At 36.0% G+C, this 16,911-nt stretch overlaps 1 protein-coding gene across 1 annotated transcript in view; it reads right to left on the bottom strand.

Moving 5' to 3' along the window:
* MGAM (maltase-glucoamylase) overlaps positions 1 to 16,911 on the bottom strand; it is a 166,137-nt gene that overhangs the window by 25,525 nt on the left and 123,701 nt on the right. Inside the window, 9 exon segments of the mRNA XM_049784114.1 lie at positions 670 to 838; positions 1,828 to 1,982; positions 5,498 to 5,728; positions 6,293 to 6,365; positions 6,989 to 7,146; positions 8,299 to 8,466; positions 15,752 to 15,801; positions 16,844 to 16,894; positions 16,897 to 16,911. The exon segment at positions 16,897 to 16,911 is cut by the window's right edge and continues 20 nt beyond it. Coding sequence (XP_049640071.1) covers positions 670 to 838; positions 1,828 to 1,982; positions 5,498 to 5,728; positions 6,293 to 6,365; positions 6,989 to 7,146; positions 8,299 to 8,466; positions 15,752 to 15,801; positions 16,844 to 16,894; positions 16,897 to 16,911 — 1,070 coding nt within the window.

Genomic DNA, 16,911 nt, shown 5'->3' with positions numbered 1-16,911 from the left:
ATTCTTAACTCCTCTTCACCCCCAAATAAGTAGCAAATAAGTAGCTTTGCATCCTTCCCATGCTCTACCCTCTTGTTTATCATTACATACTTATGACACTATTACATGTTGGTTATCATTATTTTTGAACCTTATTGCTAATCTATAAACCTATGCAAAAGGAAGACTATGGGGCCAGAGTAATAGCACAGGGGTAAGATATTTGCTTTGCATGCAGCTGAACTGGGACGAACCCTGGTTTGAACCCTGGCATCCCATATGGTCCACCCAGCCTGCAAGGAGCAATTTCTGAGCACAGAGCCAAGAGTAATCCCTGAGTGTCACCGGGTGTGTCTCCCCCCAAAAAAGAAAGACTATGGACTATGGTATAAATAAAAGAAAAAAAAAGAAAAAAAAGGAAAGACTATAATTATTAAATAAGATAGTGTCCTATTCCATGTGCATAAGACATGTAAGTAAAGTTATTAAATAAACAGAGCCCTTAAAAATAAATAGGCCCCTTTATCCATAAAAAAAAAACTATGTCTTTTTGGGATAGCAAAGCTAAACATGTGGCTAATTTTATCTGAGAACAGACTATCATCATTAAGTTAAAATGATTAACAAGACTGCATATAAGTGCATATAGACTAGAAATTTACCTAGAGCTAAACTGATTAACAATTTTACCTCTGGCGGTTCATCAAGAGCAAACATTCCCCATGTGCTCCAGGTCATGTTTCTTCTGAAAGATGTGTGATCGGTTTCCCCAAAACCATAGATGTACTGAGAGGGGAGGCGAGTGGAAATGGAAAGGAACATATCATTGAAGGTGAAGCCAGGTAGCTGAGAGTCCCAACTGCAACAGAAAGGGAAATCTTCATATTGTGCTGATAGCAGGCGGAAGCCAGCACCAGACACATTTTGGGTTGTTTAACTGTTTCAGATTACTCCCAAAGTTATGACCCTTCTGAATTCAGATTCCCATCTTGTGAGACGTTGCAGGTCTTAACCACAGCCATGGCTTACTGCCATGACCATTGGCTGCAATTTTGTCCTGCACGTGGTAAGACCATGAACTTCCTTTCTGGGCCATGTGCTGCTGGAAAACAAGACCCAGATTTCCTTCACCTCTTTACTTCTAGTTTGATTACTTTGCATATAATTTTTAGTAATATGTTAAGATATGTATGAATAAGATAGAAGCAAATTTTCAAGTCAGAAGTATGTACTAATTTTTCTGGACCTGTCATGAAAGTCACACACAGAGAGAGCCAAAGGTTATGTATGTATAGAGCACATCTCTGGCGGGATGGGGAACTCAAAGACCCATATTGAGTCCAGGGCTTTAAGCCACTCATTTCTGAAGCAAGATCAGGGCTGAGGAAAGTTAATTTTTTTGTGCTTAATGTTGTGGAAAGGCTTTACGTCTACAGAGCTGAGAGTAATTTGGAAGTCTGCTTTCTCTCCTAACTTTCTCTCCTTTCCCACTTTCTTGAGCACGTTATTTCATGAGCCAGTCTATAGAACTTATTTCTCTATTAGTTACTTGCTGTACATTACAGTTTTATGTTCAATTTAACAAGCACAATTGAGAGAACCTGAATAGTTTTTCTCTGATAACTAGTAGCACATAGTTTTTTAAATTCTTGTTTGATTTTTTCCTAACTAACTACAAATAGAAAATAAAATCTCTTTTGAAACCTAGGGAAAACGATGTCCTTTCTGTTTTGCAAATTCAATCATCTATGTGTAGAGTATCTAAGATTAATATCTATTGGGATTAATAAGCAACATTAAAATTAGGTTTAGAAACTTGCTAATGAGAACTACATAAATAGTGCTTACATCACAGTGTTGGAGCTTTTTCGCCGAATCTGAATTCCAAATGGATTGTTCTGAATCTGAACATCATATAGACAGTTTTCAGGAGAGCCCACTGGGGAAGGAGGGGTATTCAGTGTCACTGGAACCTCATACCTTTTACGGTTGGCATCATAGATCTGACAAAAAGAGAACAGGAAACTTCCTGGTAAAAATCAAGACAAAAATTCCTCATGTCAACTCATATAATTAAAATATTATATTTTATGTCTATTTTGAGTCAGCTAACCAAAGTAAATAAATTGGAGACCTACCCACCTACCATACCTTATATAGATAATGAGTTCAAAAATCCCCATTCAATTCAAATTCCCATTCAAAGTCATAGAGGAGATATCCTATCAATTATTTGTGGTACAAGCACAGAATTTGATTGATAGAACACACTTGGTCTTGGAATAGGTAGATAAACCCTGGAGCCAGGGGATTAGGGGTCTCTCTGCCCTGCTGCACTCGCTGGCTTTAGGTTCTTTGCCTCTTTTGGTCTTTGACCAGGATGGAGGCCAAAGGAAGATGGCTGAATTATAAGATGCAGGGCTAAGAATGGCCGAATGCTTGAAAGGTTATGAGATAGGCCACACACCTGTGGTGGTCAGGGCATGAATAAAGATGATGCTTCCTAATGCCTGCCTGTGAGTGAGTTCTATACCCGTCGCTTTCCTGAACCCCAGACCCGCCGGTAAATGGGGAATAAAGCCACGTGGCCGGGGCCAAAAAACAAAGGCCTCCATCCTTCACCATCCATCGCCATCCAGCTCCATCGTTAATTATTTAATGCAACAACTTTTGTGTTGATGAAAGTGGCATGTAAACATATATCTGTGTAAAGTTATGCATAAGAATGTGTGTGCTTGCTATATATTGAAACTTTGGGTGCCAAAAGATGCAATTCAATGGCATACATGAAACCCTGAGTTCTATCCCTGGGATTCCCTAAATCTTTCTAACCCCAACCACCACCCAAATTGAGTTTTCATATTAAATCTGAGATCTTCTTACTGGTTAAGCTTATGAATATTGCATCTTGCTTGTTTTGTATTTGGGGGCCACACCAGAAATAGTCAAGCTTACTCCTGACTTGCTCAGGGATCACTCTTGTTCATGCTTTGGAGACCATATGTAATGACAGGTATCAAATACAGATCACTGTGTGCAAAGAAATACTTCACATCAGACTGTACTATCACTCTGACCCCTGGGTGTTGCAGTTTTTCATTTTTAGAGATTTTTTTGACACTACCAGGTATTTCTACCTGCCTACAGAATTTATAGTTGGTAAATGACAAGGAAAATGACAAAGTATTGTGTTACTGATCCTACCCTAATCAATAATTGTGCCCCACCCTAGCATGTGACCTGGTGATAGTATGTTGGATTATTCCTTACTTGGTATTCTGCTGCCACCCTAGGGTGGTACCTGATTCTTGTCAATAAAAACAAGGGTCTGAGGAAGGCTTGGACTCATTCTTCAGCCTTCTTCCACTGAATAAAGCTGTAGTCTCCTGAAACCTGATTGTTATGAGTTTTTTTTCCTCGTGGCTACCCTGAACCCTCAGACCCCGCCAGCTGGAGGGGGTTGCAGACATGTGGCCTAGGCCTGCAGAGAAAGTCCTCACACCCTCCATCTCCATCCATCCCATAGCCATCCAGTCCCATCCAGGGCTGTTATTCTACAACAAAGCATTACCATTTTGCTCTATAAACCTTTTCCTTAAGTGGTATGTACCCACACATTACATTAAGGCCATCTTAAATTTGTGCTTCCCATAGTCTTTGGGAACTTGTTAGAAAACTGAACAGACTTCCTAACTTCCTAAATATGATTCTTTCATTTTCATAATAGCACCCTAAAGTTATTCATCAAAGTAAACTGTGTAAAGCATTATTTAGGCCTGAGCTATCCAAAGCAATATCCATCAGCCTTTCGTGTTCAATAAGCACTTAAAATGTGGAAGTTTGAGTTAGAAGTTCTGTAAGTGTGAAATACTTGAATCGGAAATCTCACTGTGATTCAGAGCATCAAAATATGTTTCATCTTTGTACTTGGTGTACATTCTGAAGTGATCATCATTTAGCAAAATGATTAAAGAAAATGCCACTAACATCAATCCCATTTGATCATTTTAAAATATGTCAATACCGCATTGATCACATTAGACAAAAATGATTCACATTGAATTTCCATTAAAAAAGGAGTCTCAAAACATTGTGAAAAGTTTAGCCACAGCTACAGCATTACCTGGGGACATTCTATAAATGAAAATTCTCAGAATGAAGACTTTAGGGGTGAGGCCTAAGCTTTCTATAAGTTGTAAAAAGTTCTACAGGGGGCTCTGTTGAATGCTAAAGTTAAAAATCACTGCCTTAGGGGGCTGAAGAGATAGCATAGCGGTAGGGCTTTTGTCTTAGATGCAGAAGGATGGTAGTTCGAATCTCGACATTCCATATGGTCCCCCAAGCCTGCCAGGAGCGATTTCTGAGTGTAGAGCCAGGAATAACCCCTGAGTGCTGCCGGGTGTGACCCAAAAACAAAAATCACTGCCAGAAATAGAACTTTAGTGATAAAAGTGGGCTAACACCATAGATTTCCCAGGCACATTTTCCCTCTGGGCTGTAACGGTTCATAGGGCTGTTAGTGATATAGAGTACTTATTAATGTAAAAAATGATAAATATTGTTGATTTTTATGTTCTGTTCTAGCTAATTAAGTCCCCTAAGTTTTGAAATTAACCTCTCTGGCATAAACTGTAAAATGAAATATTTGAAAAGGATGTTTCACAACCATGGTTTTCTACATCATAACCAGGAATCAGACTTCTACCAGAGAAGGCTCAACTGCTGCCTTGGCATTGACTTACTCCAGAGAAAGTTCTTATGACACCCTGATGACTAGGTAATAGCAACAACCTTCTTTCAGGGTAGCGTTCATTGCATTGCCACCTGATGATGAGATGAAACCAGAAGACTCTCTGTGTCACCCTGACTTTAATATAGGATCTATACAGAAACCATGATTTCTAAGTACAGAAACCTGACAGCAACAACTGTGATTGTGAAGAGCTTTTACTGGGATCACAGAGAAAGACTTTGGGATTGGACAACCGAGTATGTCTGGAGCCTGGAGTTGGTCTTATGGCAAAATACTTCATGGGTAAGGTCTCTCTGTTTTTAGGCCACAGGTTTTTCCTTTTAATTTCTCCCATATTTTGCTGTGCCTATGTAAACAACAAAAACTGCCACACACACATACACCTTTTTATTGTAATTTGTTATCTTTCAGAAAAGATCTTACTAAACCTTTTGCTATTGTATTAATGACTTAATTAGAGATACAATAATTTTCACAAATATACTTGCTACTGAACTTTATCTTCTTCTTTTTCTTCCATTATACTTTTTTAGTTTTTCTTTCTATTTTTAATAACTTTTCTTTTTGTCATCTTGAAACAAATGTATTATGTTCATTATGTTAACTATGTGATGCGTTTTTTAAATAAAAATAAAAAAATAAGATGTTTCAATGACTTCTCTTCCTTCACTTACAGTTATACATGAATATTGCTTTCCATAAGGTTAGAAATTGCAACCCAAAGCTTACCTTGAACTGTAGCTATGCTTCAGTGTGGTAGGTCACCTTCACATTGAGGACGCTGACCTCTGCAGAGAGAGGACCAGATACTGCAGCTGCAGGTGGAGGCGGCACACCCTGTGATGATGGTGGGGATGGTGATAGTCTTGGTATTGATTCAGGGGGAAGGTAAGTAAGTTGCATTGTGATGCCCGTAGACAGATACTGAATGTTACTGGCTGCATAATTAGGGATGGTGTCATAGTAGCATATGGGCACTCCAGGGACTTTTGTCTCCTAGAATAAGGATAATCCAGTCAATTGTATGCAACAGTTCAAGTTTCTACCTATTGAATTTGGTCATAAGATTATTATATCATGCACATTATTATAGGTTGAATTATATTTCCTTATGCAAAGATATTTAGTCCTAACCTCTGGTATCTGAGAATGTAGCTTCAGTTGGATTAGTTTATTTATAAGTTAAGTTTCTTTGTTTATTGTCAAGTTTATTGTCAAGTCTTTTATGGATTTAACAATCCATATTAAACATTGAATTTTATCTAAGAAGCACATACACAAAATGAAAAACCTACATGAAGATGAAGTAGAAATCAGAGTGAAATTCTAATAAACCAGAAACATAAAATTGTCACCAAACTACTAGAAATTAGGAGAGAGATATGGAACCAATTTTCATTTCATAGTCTTCAAATAAACCAGCACTCTTAGCTTGGCCTATTGAGCTCATAGTTCTAGCTCTGAGATAATCCACTTCTGTTGTTCAAGGTCACAAGTGTATGGTATGTTGTTATAAATGTTCTAGCAAATGGTGCATTCATTTCACACATATGCACACACACAGATGTCCCTTCTAAGGGGGAGGAGGAAGTTTGTTATAGTAGCATATAGGCATGCCAGGGACATTTGTCTCCTAGAATTAATAAGGATAATTCAGTCAGTTGCATGTCACAGTTCAAGCTTCTATATACTGAAATTGGTCATATCATGCACTTTATTATTGGGAACTTGTTAGAAATATGAAAAGGCTTCCTGAATTCCTGCATCTCTGAGTGTTTTGCTGCCCTATACTGATAACTAAACTATTATAATGAGAAAAAGACTAATTTCTTCAATGTTTTTTTTTATTTTTAAAGTATCACCTCTCTATGCCACATAGTCAAATAGTCAATAGTCCAAAAAAAAAACCTCAATATAGAGTGCATACACAATCTATAATTGCCATCTTATTCAGCTGGATTTTCAATGCTGTAATGGAGTCACAGAATGAAATTATATTCTTCAATTTCTTGCATGACACAACCCAGATTTCAGCCCAGCACCATTTTTGGCCTTGTAAGCAACATACTGACCATCCCTGGATATATCCCCCAAACTAGAAGAAAACTACCTACCAACTAAGATGATAACTTAATATACCAGTTAGCACAACGAAGTACCACTATTAAATATATAGTTTTTATACAATGTTTTCTAATTATTTTTTTCTTTTGTAACTTTTTGTCCCTCTTGGGGAAATATGCTTATGCTTTTTACCTCCCAAAGGCACCCCCGATTCTTTGCAACTGTCCTGGGAGGACATTGGGGTCTTCAGGGAAGCAGTTAAACTTCTCCAGGTCATTAACTGTAAACTTCCACTCAATGGAAAAATTTGTTCCCAGATCCAGTCCTGTGATATTCTGAATATCCACCACCTGAGGAAAGAGAAGCAAAATCTAGGTAAACTAGGTGATCTAGGTCATCTAGTTATTCCTGGATATGGTGCTTTCCCTGAAAGTCTGTAAGTCAGAATGGGTAGTGATGGGTTAGTCCTTTCCTGGATTTCCCTTTGCCATGATATACTAGCTTGTTTTCTGAGTCTCCTTTTCATTGTAAGGAGCAGATGTTTCACTTATTTCTGACCTTTCTCATTCTGTGGAGTCACCATAGACTATAGAATGGAGACATATTTGACTTAAGGAGTTCAGATCCCAAGTAGAGCTATCATTATCATACCCAATAGTCTTATAGAGTGCTGCTGATACATTGCATTATAGTATAAGTAATAATAACAGTTAAGCCTTATTTAGCATTTATATTTCTCAAAGATAGCCCTATGCTGTGAATAATTACTCCATTTTACAAGTTGAGGTTCAGAGATCATCTGAATACTTTTTTCAAAAATTCCTGGTAGGGGATGGTAGAGAAAGAAATTAAAAACTCATTCTGCTAATCCTAGTAATAGTTCATCTTTTCACAATCCTAGTAAGAGTTCATCCTTTGCACTATCTGCTGTCAAATGGAAACTTAAGAAAGAATGAATTTCTAGATGCTTGAGATATCCAAACCAACAACTGATAGCTCTTTTTAAAGACTATCATGTAAGAAAATAATTATATAGTAGCACAATCAAATTAGCCTTTGTGTTTTATTCAATTGTTGTCCTCTATAACAAAATAGTTAAAAATGTGAAGACATACAAATTGTGTCTCAGATTCTTTAAGTTAAAGGATATAACACAATTATAAATTTTCAGAATGAAGGTCAGTGTATTGGATAATTATCTTTTATCATGTTTGGGATCAAATGTCTAGTTTGAAATTTTCCCAACAAGCTGTTTTCTCCCCCAGAGTCCCCAAACACTATCTACAATATAACCATAATGTATGTAGAGATCAGGGCTACATGTTTGTGTGTGGAGGGTGGGCTTGTTTGTGTGTGTCTTTTTTTCAAACCTTTCTGCACATGGGACTTCTCAGCAAGTATTGTATCTGAGGTTGCCCAAAGTTAAAACAAAGAAAAATCTAGTTATTGGGATCTCAGACAGGAATTTCCACAAGGCTTCTGCAAGTTGGAACCATACCCACCTTTGCTGAAGCATTGTAGATAAAAGTTGAGATGGAGGTGGATTTGTTGTTATACAAGATGGTAAAATTATCAGGTTTCTTGTCCATTCCCAAGATTTTGATGTCTGTAAACATGAGGTTGGAACTACTTGTATAATTATTATGTATAGTATTTGCTTTTAAATGGTTCTGGAAAGAAAACAAAGTTTAATTACTTTTCTGTGTCCAAATACTATCCAACATCTTTCTGAGATAAGTACCAGGGTAATTGTACCTAGGAATTTTTCTAATTCTTAGCCAGTCTACATCTGTTAACTATCTACGATGTTTACTTATAAGCATTAAGTCACTGGTAATTCATTGACTCATTAGTTAGAAAATATGTATTTGACATCAGAGAACTTTCACAGACAAAATGAGCTCAGTGAGACAAACATAAAGACAGTACTTATGTACACAAATGTATAGACAAAAATATATATATAAAACAATGTTCAAGTAATTTTGATTCTTTTTTTTTTGCAGTTTATTTATTTATTAATTGGTTTTTTGAGCCACACTCGACAATGCTCAGGGATTACACCTGGCTCTATGCTCAGAAATCACTCCTGGTAAGCTCGGGGGACTATATGGGATGCCAGCAATTGAACTGGGTCTGTCCCAAGTTGGCTGCATGCAAGGCAAATGTCCTACAGAGCTATCTCTCAGGCCCCAATTTGGATTCTTATTTAATTTACATTTACCAGTAAATTTTTAAATTTTTATTTAATTTTAAAATAAATGCACCAAAATAAAATGCATGCCCAAAGAGTACCATCTAAAAGAGATCCAAAGAGAAGGACACCAAGACACATCCTAGTGACTATGACAAATCCCACAGATAGGGATACAATACTGAAAGCAGCAAGATCAAAAAGGGAAATTACATTCAAAGGAGCATTCTTAAGATTTACAGCAGACCTGTAACAAGAAACCTCAAGGGCCAAAAGGCAGTGGGTTGGATATAGTGACAAAACTCAATAAAATGAATACTTCATCTAGAATACTGCACTCAGCCAGACTCACTTTCAGGTTTGAAGGAAGTATACTATCTTCACAGATAAACAACAATTCAGAAAAGTTTACAGACTCAAAACCAGCCTTAAAAGTAAAACTGACAACACAGACCAATAGGCACACAAATTTCTACACAAATAGGACACTAAATCCCATGACAATTATCTCTCTCAATGTCAGTGAACTAAATGCACCATTTAAGAGACACAGAGTGGCAAAATGAATCAAAAAGTTGAATCCAACGTTTTGCTGCCTACAAGAAACACCTTGGAATAGTCAGAACAAACATAAACTCAAAATCAAAGGCTGGAGGAAAATCATCTAAGCAAAGCAACCCCCCAAAAAAGCTGGAGTAACCATATTAATATCAGATGACACAAACTTTAGACTCAGAAAGTTATAAGGGACATAGATGGTCATTTTGTACTAATCAAAATGCTAATCATATTTGTAATAAATATATATGCATCCAATGAGGGATCAGCAAAATATTTAATACTGTTGTTGACAAATCTGAAAGAAGATATTAATAGCAACACAATAATAGTGCGAGACCTCAATACTGCACTGTCCCCCCTTGATAGGGTGAAATCTAACAAGAATATACTAGCTTTGAAAAGATAAATGAAAGAAAGTGGACTAGTAGATATATATAGGGCACTCCATCCCCAGAAAACTGGATTACACATTCTTCTCCAACGCACATGGGTCATTCTCCAGAATAGACCATATGCTGGGCCCATAATACATATCTCCATAAAATCGAGAGATAAATATTGTATAGACTACCTTCTTCAGATCAAGGCACTGCAATTAGAGTTGAACTACAGATGGACACAGAAGAAAAAACTTTAACACCTGGAAAATAAACAGCTCATTACTGAACAAACAGTTGGGTAAGAGATAAAAATCAAAGAGAAATCAAAAACATTCCTGGAAACAAATGACAATGAAGAAACAAATTACCAGAATTATGGGACACAGCAAAAGCAATATTAAGAGGAAAATCTATTGCCTTGCTAGCACCACATCAGAAAGGAAGAAGGAACCTATATAAAAAGCTTCATGACACAGTTTATAATAATTAACAAAAGAAACCAAAAATAGATAGGCAGAAGGATATAACAAAGCTTAGAGCAGAAATCAATGAAGTGGAAATCAATAAAACAATCCAAAAGATCAACAAAAGCAAAAGTTGGTTCTTTGAAAAAATAAACAAGATTGATAAAACACTAGCAAAACTCACAAAGAAACAGAGAGAGAGAAACTTAATAAACTGGATTAGACATGAAAAGGGGGAGATCACTAGAGAGTCTGCAAAGATTCTAAGGGTAGTCAGAGACTACTTGAGAAACTCTATGCCACAAAACATGAGGATGTGGGAGAAATGAGTAAATTCTGGTTAAACCAGGATGATCTAGTATATTTAAACAGACCCATACTACCGAGGAAATTAAAATGGTAATCAAAAGTCTTCCCAAAAACAAAAGCTCAAACTCAGATGAATTTACTAATGAATTCTTTCAAAACTTTTAAGAGGAACTACTGCGAATGCTTTTCTGGGCTCTTTCATGAAATTGAAGAAAACAGGAACACTTCCAAATAGTTTTTTTTTTTTTTTTTTTTTTTTTTTTTTTTTTTGGTTTTGGGCCACACCCGGCTTTGCTCAGGGTTACTCCTGGCTGTCTGCTCAGAAATAGCTCCTGACAGGCACGGGGACCATATGGGACACCGGGATTTGAACCAACCACCTTTGGTCCTGGATTGGCTGCTTGCAAGGCAAACGCCGCTGTGCTATCTCTCCGGGCCCACTTCCAAATAGTTTTTATAAAGCTAACATCACCTTGATATCAAAATCAGATGGAGATGCTGACAAAAAAAGAAAATTACAAACCAATATCCCTGATGAGCACATATGCAAAGATCCTCAACACAACCCCGGCAAATAGGATCCAACGCTTTATCAAGGTCATACACCATGACTCCTGCTTCAAAGAATAAAAGAGGACAAACAAAAATGAAGACACATACCCTGCCTCATGGATTGGTAGGATTACATAATTAAAATGGCAATACTTCCCAATGCATTGTAGAGAATTATTGCAATCTCTCTAAAAATACACATGGCATTCTTTAAAGAAGTGGATTAAACACTCCTGAAATTCATTTGGAGCAATAACACCTGTGAATAGCTAGAGCAACCTTTGGGAAAAGGTATATTGGAGGCATAATTTTCCACAACTTTAAATTGTATTACAAAGCTATAGGTCATTAAAATAGCAGTTTTATTGGAATAAAGACAGGCCCCAGATCAGTGGAATAGACTTGAGTATTCAGAGAATGTTCCCAGATAGAAAAATCAATCAATCAATCAATTAATTAAGGGGCAATAAATGCAAAATGAAGCAAGGAAAGCCTCTTCAACAAGTGGTGTTGGCACAACTGGTCAGACCACTTGCAAAACACTCAAACCTCCAGCTAACACCAAGCAATAGGTCAAAATCCAAATGGATTAAAAGACCTGAATATCAGGCCTGAAACCATAAGATATATAGAACAACATGTAGGTAAAACACTCCATGACATTGAGACTAAAGGCATCTTCAGGAGGAAACAGCACTCTCAAACAAGTAGAAGCCAAGATAAACAGATAGAACTATATTAAGCTGAGAAGCTCTGCACCTCAAAGAAAATTAGTGCCTAGGATACAAAAGATACCTACAGAATGGGAGAGAGAAACTATTCACCCAAAACCCACCAGATACGGGGCTAAATATCAAAAATATGAAAGGTACTCAGAACTTAACAAGAAAAAATAATCTAACACCATCAAAAAATGGGGAGACGATATGAACAGACCACTTCTTCAAAGAAGAAATAACAAATGGCCAAAAGAACACATGAAAAAAAAAATCTCCACTTGCCTATTCATCAGGGAGATGCACAAAAAAACAACAACCAAAAAAATAAAACAACAATTAGGTACCATCTCTTGTCACAGAAACTAGCACACATCAAAAAGAACAAGAAACAATTGGTGCTGGTGGGGATGTGGGGGAAAAGGAACTCCCATTCACTGCTGGTGGGAATGCTGTCTGGTCCAGCCTTTAAGGAAAACAATATGGAGATTCTTCAAAAAATTGGATATTGAGCCCCCCATGTGATCCAGCTATACCACTTCTAGCGATATACCCTAGGATCACAAAACACAATACAAAAAGGCCTTCCTCACACCTATATTCATTGCTGTGCTATTTAAAATAGGGAGAATCTGGAAACAACACAGATGCCTTTCAAGAGATGAATGACTAATGAAACTGAGGTACATACTGTATACACAATGGAATATTATGCAGCCATAAGGAGGATGAAGTCATGAAAAGGTCCTATACATGAACGTACATGGGATTTATTATGTTGAGTGAAATAAGTCAGAGGGAGAGAGATAGATACAGAATAGTCTCACTCAGCTACGAGTTTAAGAAAAAATAAAAGACATTATTGTAATAATGCCCAGAGATAATAGAAATGAGGGCTGGAGGGGACCAGCTCATGATATGAAGCTCACTACAAAAAGTGACGAGGGCAGCTAGAGAAATAACAACACTGACTACTATGGTGACAATGTTAAGGAATGAGAGAAGTAGAATGCTTGTCTTGAATACAGGAGGGGGTGTGTTAGGGTAGGGAGGATTGGAGGACAATGATTATGGGAATGTTGCTCTGGTGAAGGGGGTGTTCTTTTTTATGACTGAAACCCAACTACAATCATGTTTGTAATCAAGGTGCTTGAATAGAGATATTATTTATTAAAATAACATTATGTAATGGTCCAATTCATTAGAAAGAAACATCTGAGGAAAAAATATCAATCAATCAATAAATAGAGTAAATAAAGTAGTTAATTACAAAACAGAATAAAATGTTAAGCATTCCACAAAAAAAAAAACCTCAAGTGACAAAAGTGAATCTTTCTACCAACAACATTGGAAACAAGGGACAATAATAGAACTTTAATTATTTTTTTAAATATCTTTATTTAAACACCTAATTACAAATATGATTGAAGTTGGGTTTTCTTGACCTAATCTCATCTTTCTTATAAAGTAACTAAACATTGTTTCACATACTTAAAAGTAAAAGGTAAAGATACCAGTATTTCAAGAAACAATTATGAAAACCAAATCAAGATTTAGCATTAGAGAGATTTATTAAACTTGGTATCTAGACTTGGCATGGTCCATAAAAGATGATGATGATGATAATAATAATAATAGTAATTAATAATAAAATATGGACAATTAAAATCAACAACTTTCAGGCCAGAGCAATAGTAAGTACCAGTGGGAAGCATATGCACTGCATGCATTGATCCAGCTTGATCCCTAAAATCCCTTTTGGTTCCCCAAGCGCTACCAGGAGTAAGGCCTGAGCACAACCAGGTGTGGTTCAAAAACAAAAACAAAAACAAAATTTTCTTCTGTGAAAGACTCTGATTGAAAGGTTGACAGAGAAGCCTACAGGACTGAAAAGACAATATTGATAAATCTTATATCCTACAAAAATATTAGTGTATACTGTATAAAAAACCTTCACATTGAATAAAACAATAAGCTAACCCAGTCCATTAGAAAAAATGAGCAAAAAGTATTTTTGAGTAGACACTTGCAACAAGGATGAAAATCTACACACAAATATAGATCTATGTCATTATACATTTGGTAAAATAAAATTAATACACTAATATTGGCTTTTATAGTACTATTACAAATCCTACCAGAAGTGGCTAACACAATAAGAAAGTAACTACAAACATCAATGCTGGTTAATGATGCGAGAAAAACTGGGTTTATTTGTGTGCTCCTAGTAAAAATTTAAATTGGTACAGCTGCACAATGAAAAATGAGTATACAGTTTTAATTTTGTTTGTTTTGGGACACGTATATCTGTACTCAGGGCTAACCCTGGGCATGTTCAGGTGGGACAATATGGAGTTCCAGAGATCGAACCCAGGTTGGTCTCATACAGAGACTATTACTCAGGGATGCATATCTAGCAGTTTCTTATAAAACAAAATACAATTTCCATAAAATCTAGCAATTGCACACGTGAGCACAGATACTAGTCAAAGAAATCTGTGGTCCATAAAAGCCTGCCCCATGTTTTCATAAGTTCTTTTATTTGTAATAATAGCCCCCAAACTGGAAATAACCCCAGATATTCTTTTTAAAAATACATGGTTATGAGGCCAGAGTGATAGTGCAAGTAGTAAGGATGTTTGCCTAAAAGTGGTCCACCAAGTTTGTTTCCATATATTACATTCCGTATGAATCCCCCAAGCCCTGGCCAGAGTGATTCCCTGAGCAGTTAGGGAGTAAGCTTCTGAGCCCTGCTGGGTGTGGGTTCCAAAATCGAACCAAAAGTAAATAAAAATATTGAAGTTAAAAGAGTTCACAGTTCAACACAAATTGTAAATATATAAATCTTTAAAAACTGCACAGAAATTTTTAAAAAAATGCTAACAGCAGCAAATTGGATGAATTTTGAAGTAATCTTGTTGAGCAAGGAAAGTTATTTCTTGAAGTTAAAGGATATGTGATTTTTAAATAATATTTTTTTAAAAACTGGGCTTATGGAAAATCAAAACCAGTTTCAAATACTAAGAATGAGTTGGAGTAAGAAGGGTTATTTAGGAACTAAAGAATATAGAAGAGGAAACATTAGGAAACTCGGTAGTGATGCAATGTTTAGTATATCCTAATATCCATATTGCAAAATTTTATTATTTTACGATATATTAATAATAGGAAATTTGGGTAGAGTATAAGGGAAGCTATGATTTCTCACAACTTCATAGGTCTCTTATAATTATCTCAAAGTGAAAAGTTAATTTTTAAATGAAAGTATGTGATAGAGGAGAACCCACCCCAATATATTTTCCTATGCACAATAAAGCAAATTAGAATTTTCCTATTTTGTGTTTCTCTTTCTTTTTCCACCTCTAAGTTCTGCTGAGGACTAGAGCTAAAGAATGTGATTGTCCATGTTTTCACATAGTTTCCAAGTTCTCAAAACTACCACTTAATACCTGTCCTCCACACTTAAGCTACTGGAAAGAAAGATTATAAAAGAACCTTAAAAATTTACGATTCTTCTATTGACTACCCCACACAGACATCTTAAAAACTATGCCTGGCTATGTAAAACTTAGAACCAATGGCTTTTGCCAGAACAAAAAAAAGCAATTAAGTTCATCATCAATCTTTTTCTGTACAAATAGAATACAGGTTAACACTTTCATTCCAACTTTCATCTTTTCTGGACATCACAGTTAGATCAGGCATATACCCAAGCCTCTATGGCAAACAGAAAACTCAAAAAGAACATACACTGTGCATTCCTCAAAAATAATACTTACAGAAGTGACAGAAAACTCATACAGAATATAAAGCTTTTTGGTTACAGCATCTAAAAAAGAAAGAGGTATATAATTTACTATGGGATATAGAGCAGTCATGAATTCAACTTCAAAGTACCACAGGGTCTTTTCTACCCAGTTCTAAAAATTGGGTTTTATCTGCTTTATCAGAGCTTCACTAAGGTTTTCTAAACTACTTCAACCCACTGATCCCATTCCTGAAACCCCAGAGCACTTTGTGATACTACCTTGAGGCATTTAAAAAGAAACATTCTGACTTGCATTTTTATTTATCCACACGCATAATACTATTAGACAAAATGTTTCTTCAGAAGGCAGTGTCTATATGTCTTATTCATTTTTATATTCCTTGCATTCAGTACAATAACAAGTTGGGCAACCATTAAATATTAACACATGCTCATTTTATTTGAGGTTGGGATATTTATATAATGACAGACTTTAGGCTTACTTACTTTGAAATATAGATGGAAAACATACTACACAAAGATACTTCCCCACTATCATGTCTTTTACAACTGTATTCACAAAGTGCATGATGTGTTACTTATAATGGTACCAAGAGAGGAGAATCATTAAATTAAATTTAATCATTCAATTCAATTAAATATAATAATATATTTCATTGTAAAGTTATTCTATAGGATCATTTGACGTTTATTTTCGTTAATTACACTTGGCTAAGTAATTTTTAGAATATATCTATTTTTTTCTTTTATTATGTTACTTTAGGGGTTATCTGAAGAATTACTTTATTTAATTTAAATTTTTAAAAATTCATCACTTAGTTGGCATAGTTGATCATAATATCAAGGTTTCTTTTGTCTCTGTGCTCAGGGATCACTTTTCAGTGCTTGGGGTGCCATAGGGGTGCAAGAGATTGAACCAGGTTGACTGCTTATAACTACAAATCATATTGAGTACACTGTTTCTATATTTTCAGTTCTAAAAGAAATGTATTTTAATCAACAGAAATAAGCATCCATGACAATGCAGGTGATGCTTTTATGAGTATCCTATCATAACTAATTTTCCTGAGAAACAAAGTGATGGCACCATATAAAAGGCTACCTTTAGATACACCATCATCCCAGTACATCTCCCCCTTTGCTTCTCTCTTATGTCCAAGGCAATAATGA

This window comes from Suncus etruscus, chromosome 1, assembly GCF_024139225.1.
Source record: "Suncus etruscus isolate mSunEtr1 chromosome 1, mSunEtr1.pri.cur, whole genome shotgun sequence".
Taxonomy (NCBI): domain Eukaryota; kingdom Metazoa; phylum Chordata; class Mammalia; order Eulipotyphla; family Soricidae; genus Suncus; species Suncus etruscus.
Note: the sequence above shows the minus strand (reverse complement) of the source record. Positions and strands in the feature narration are given on the sequence as shown.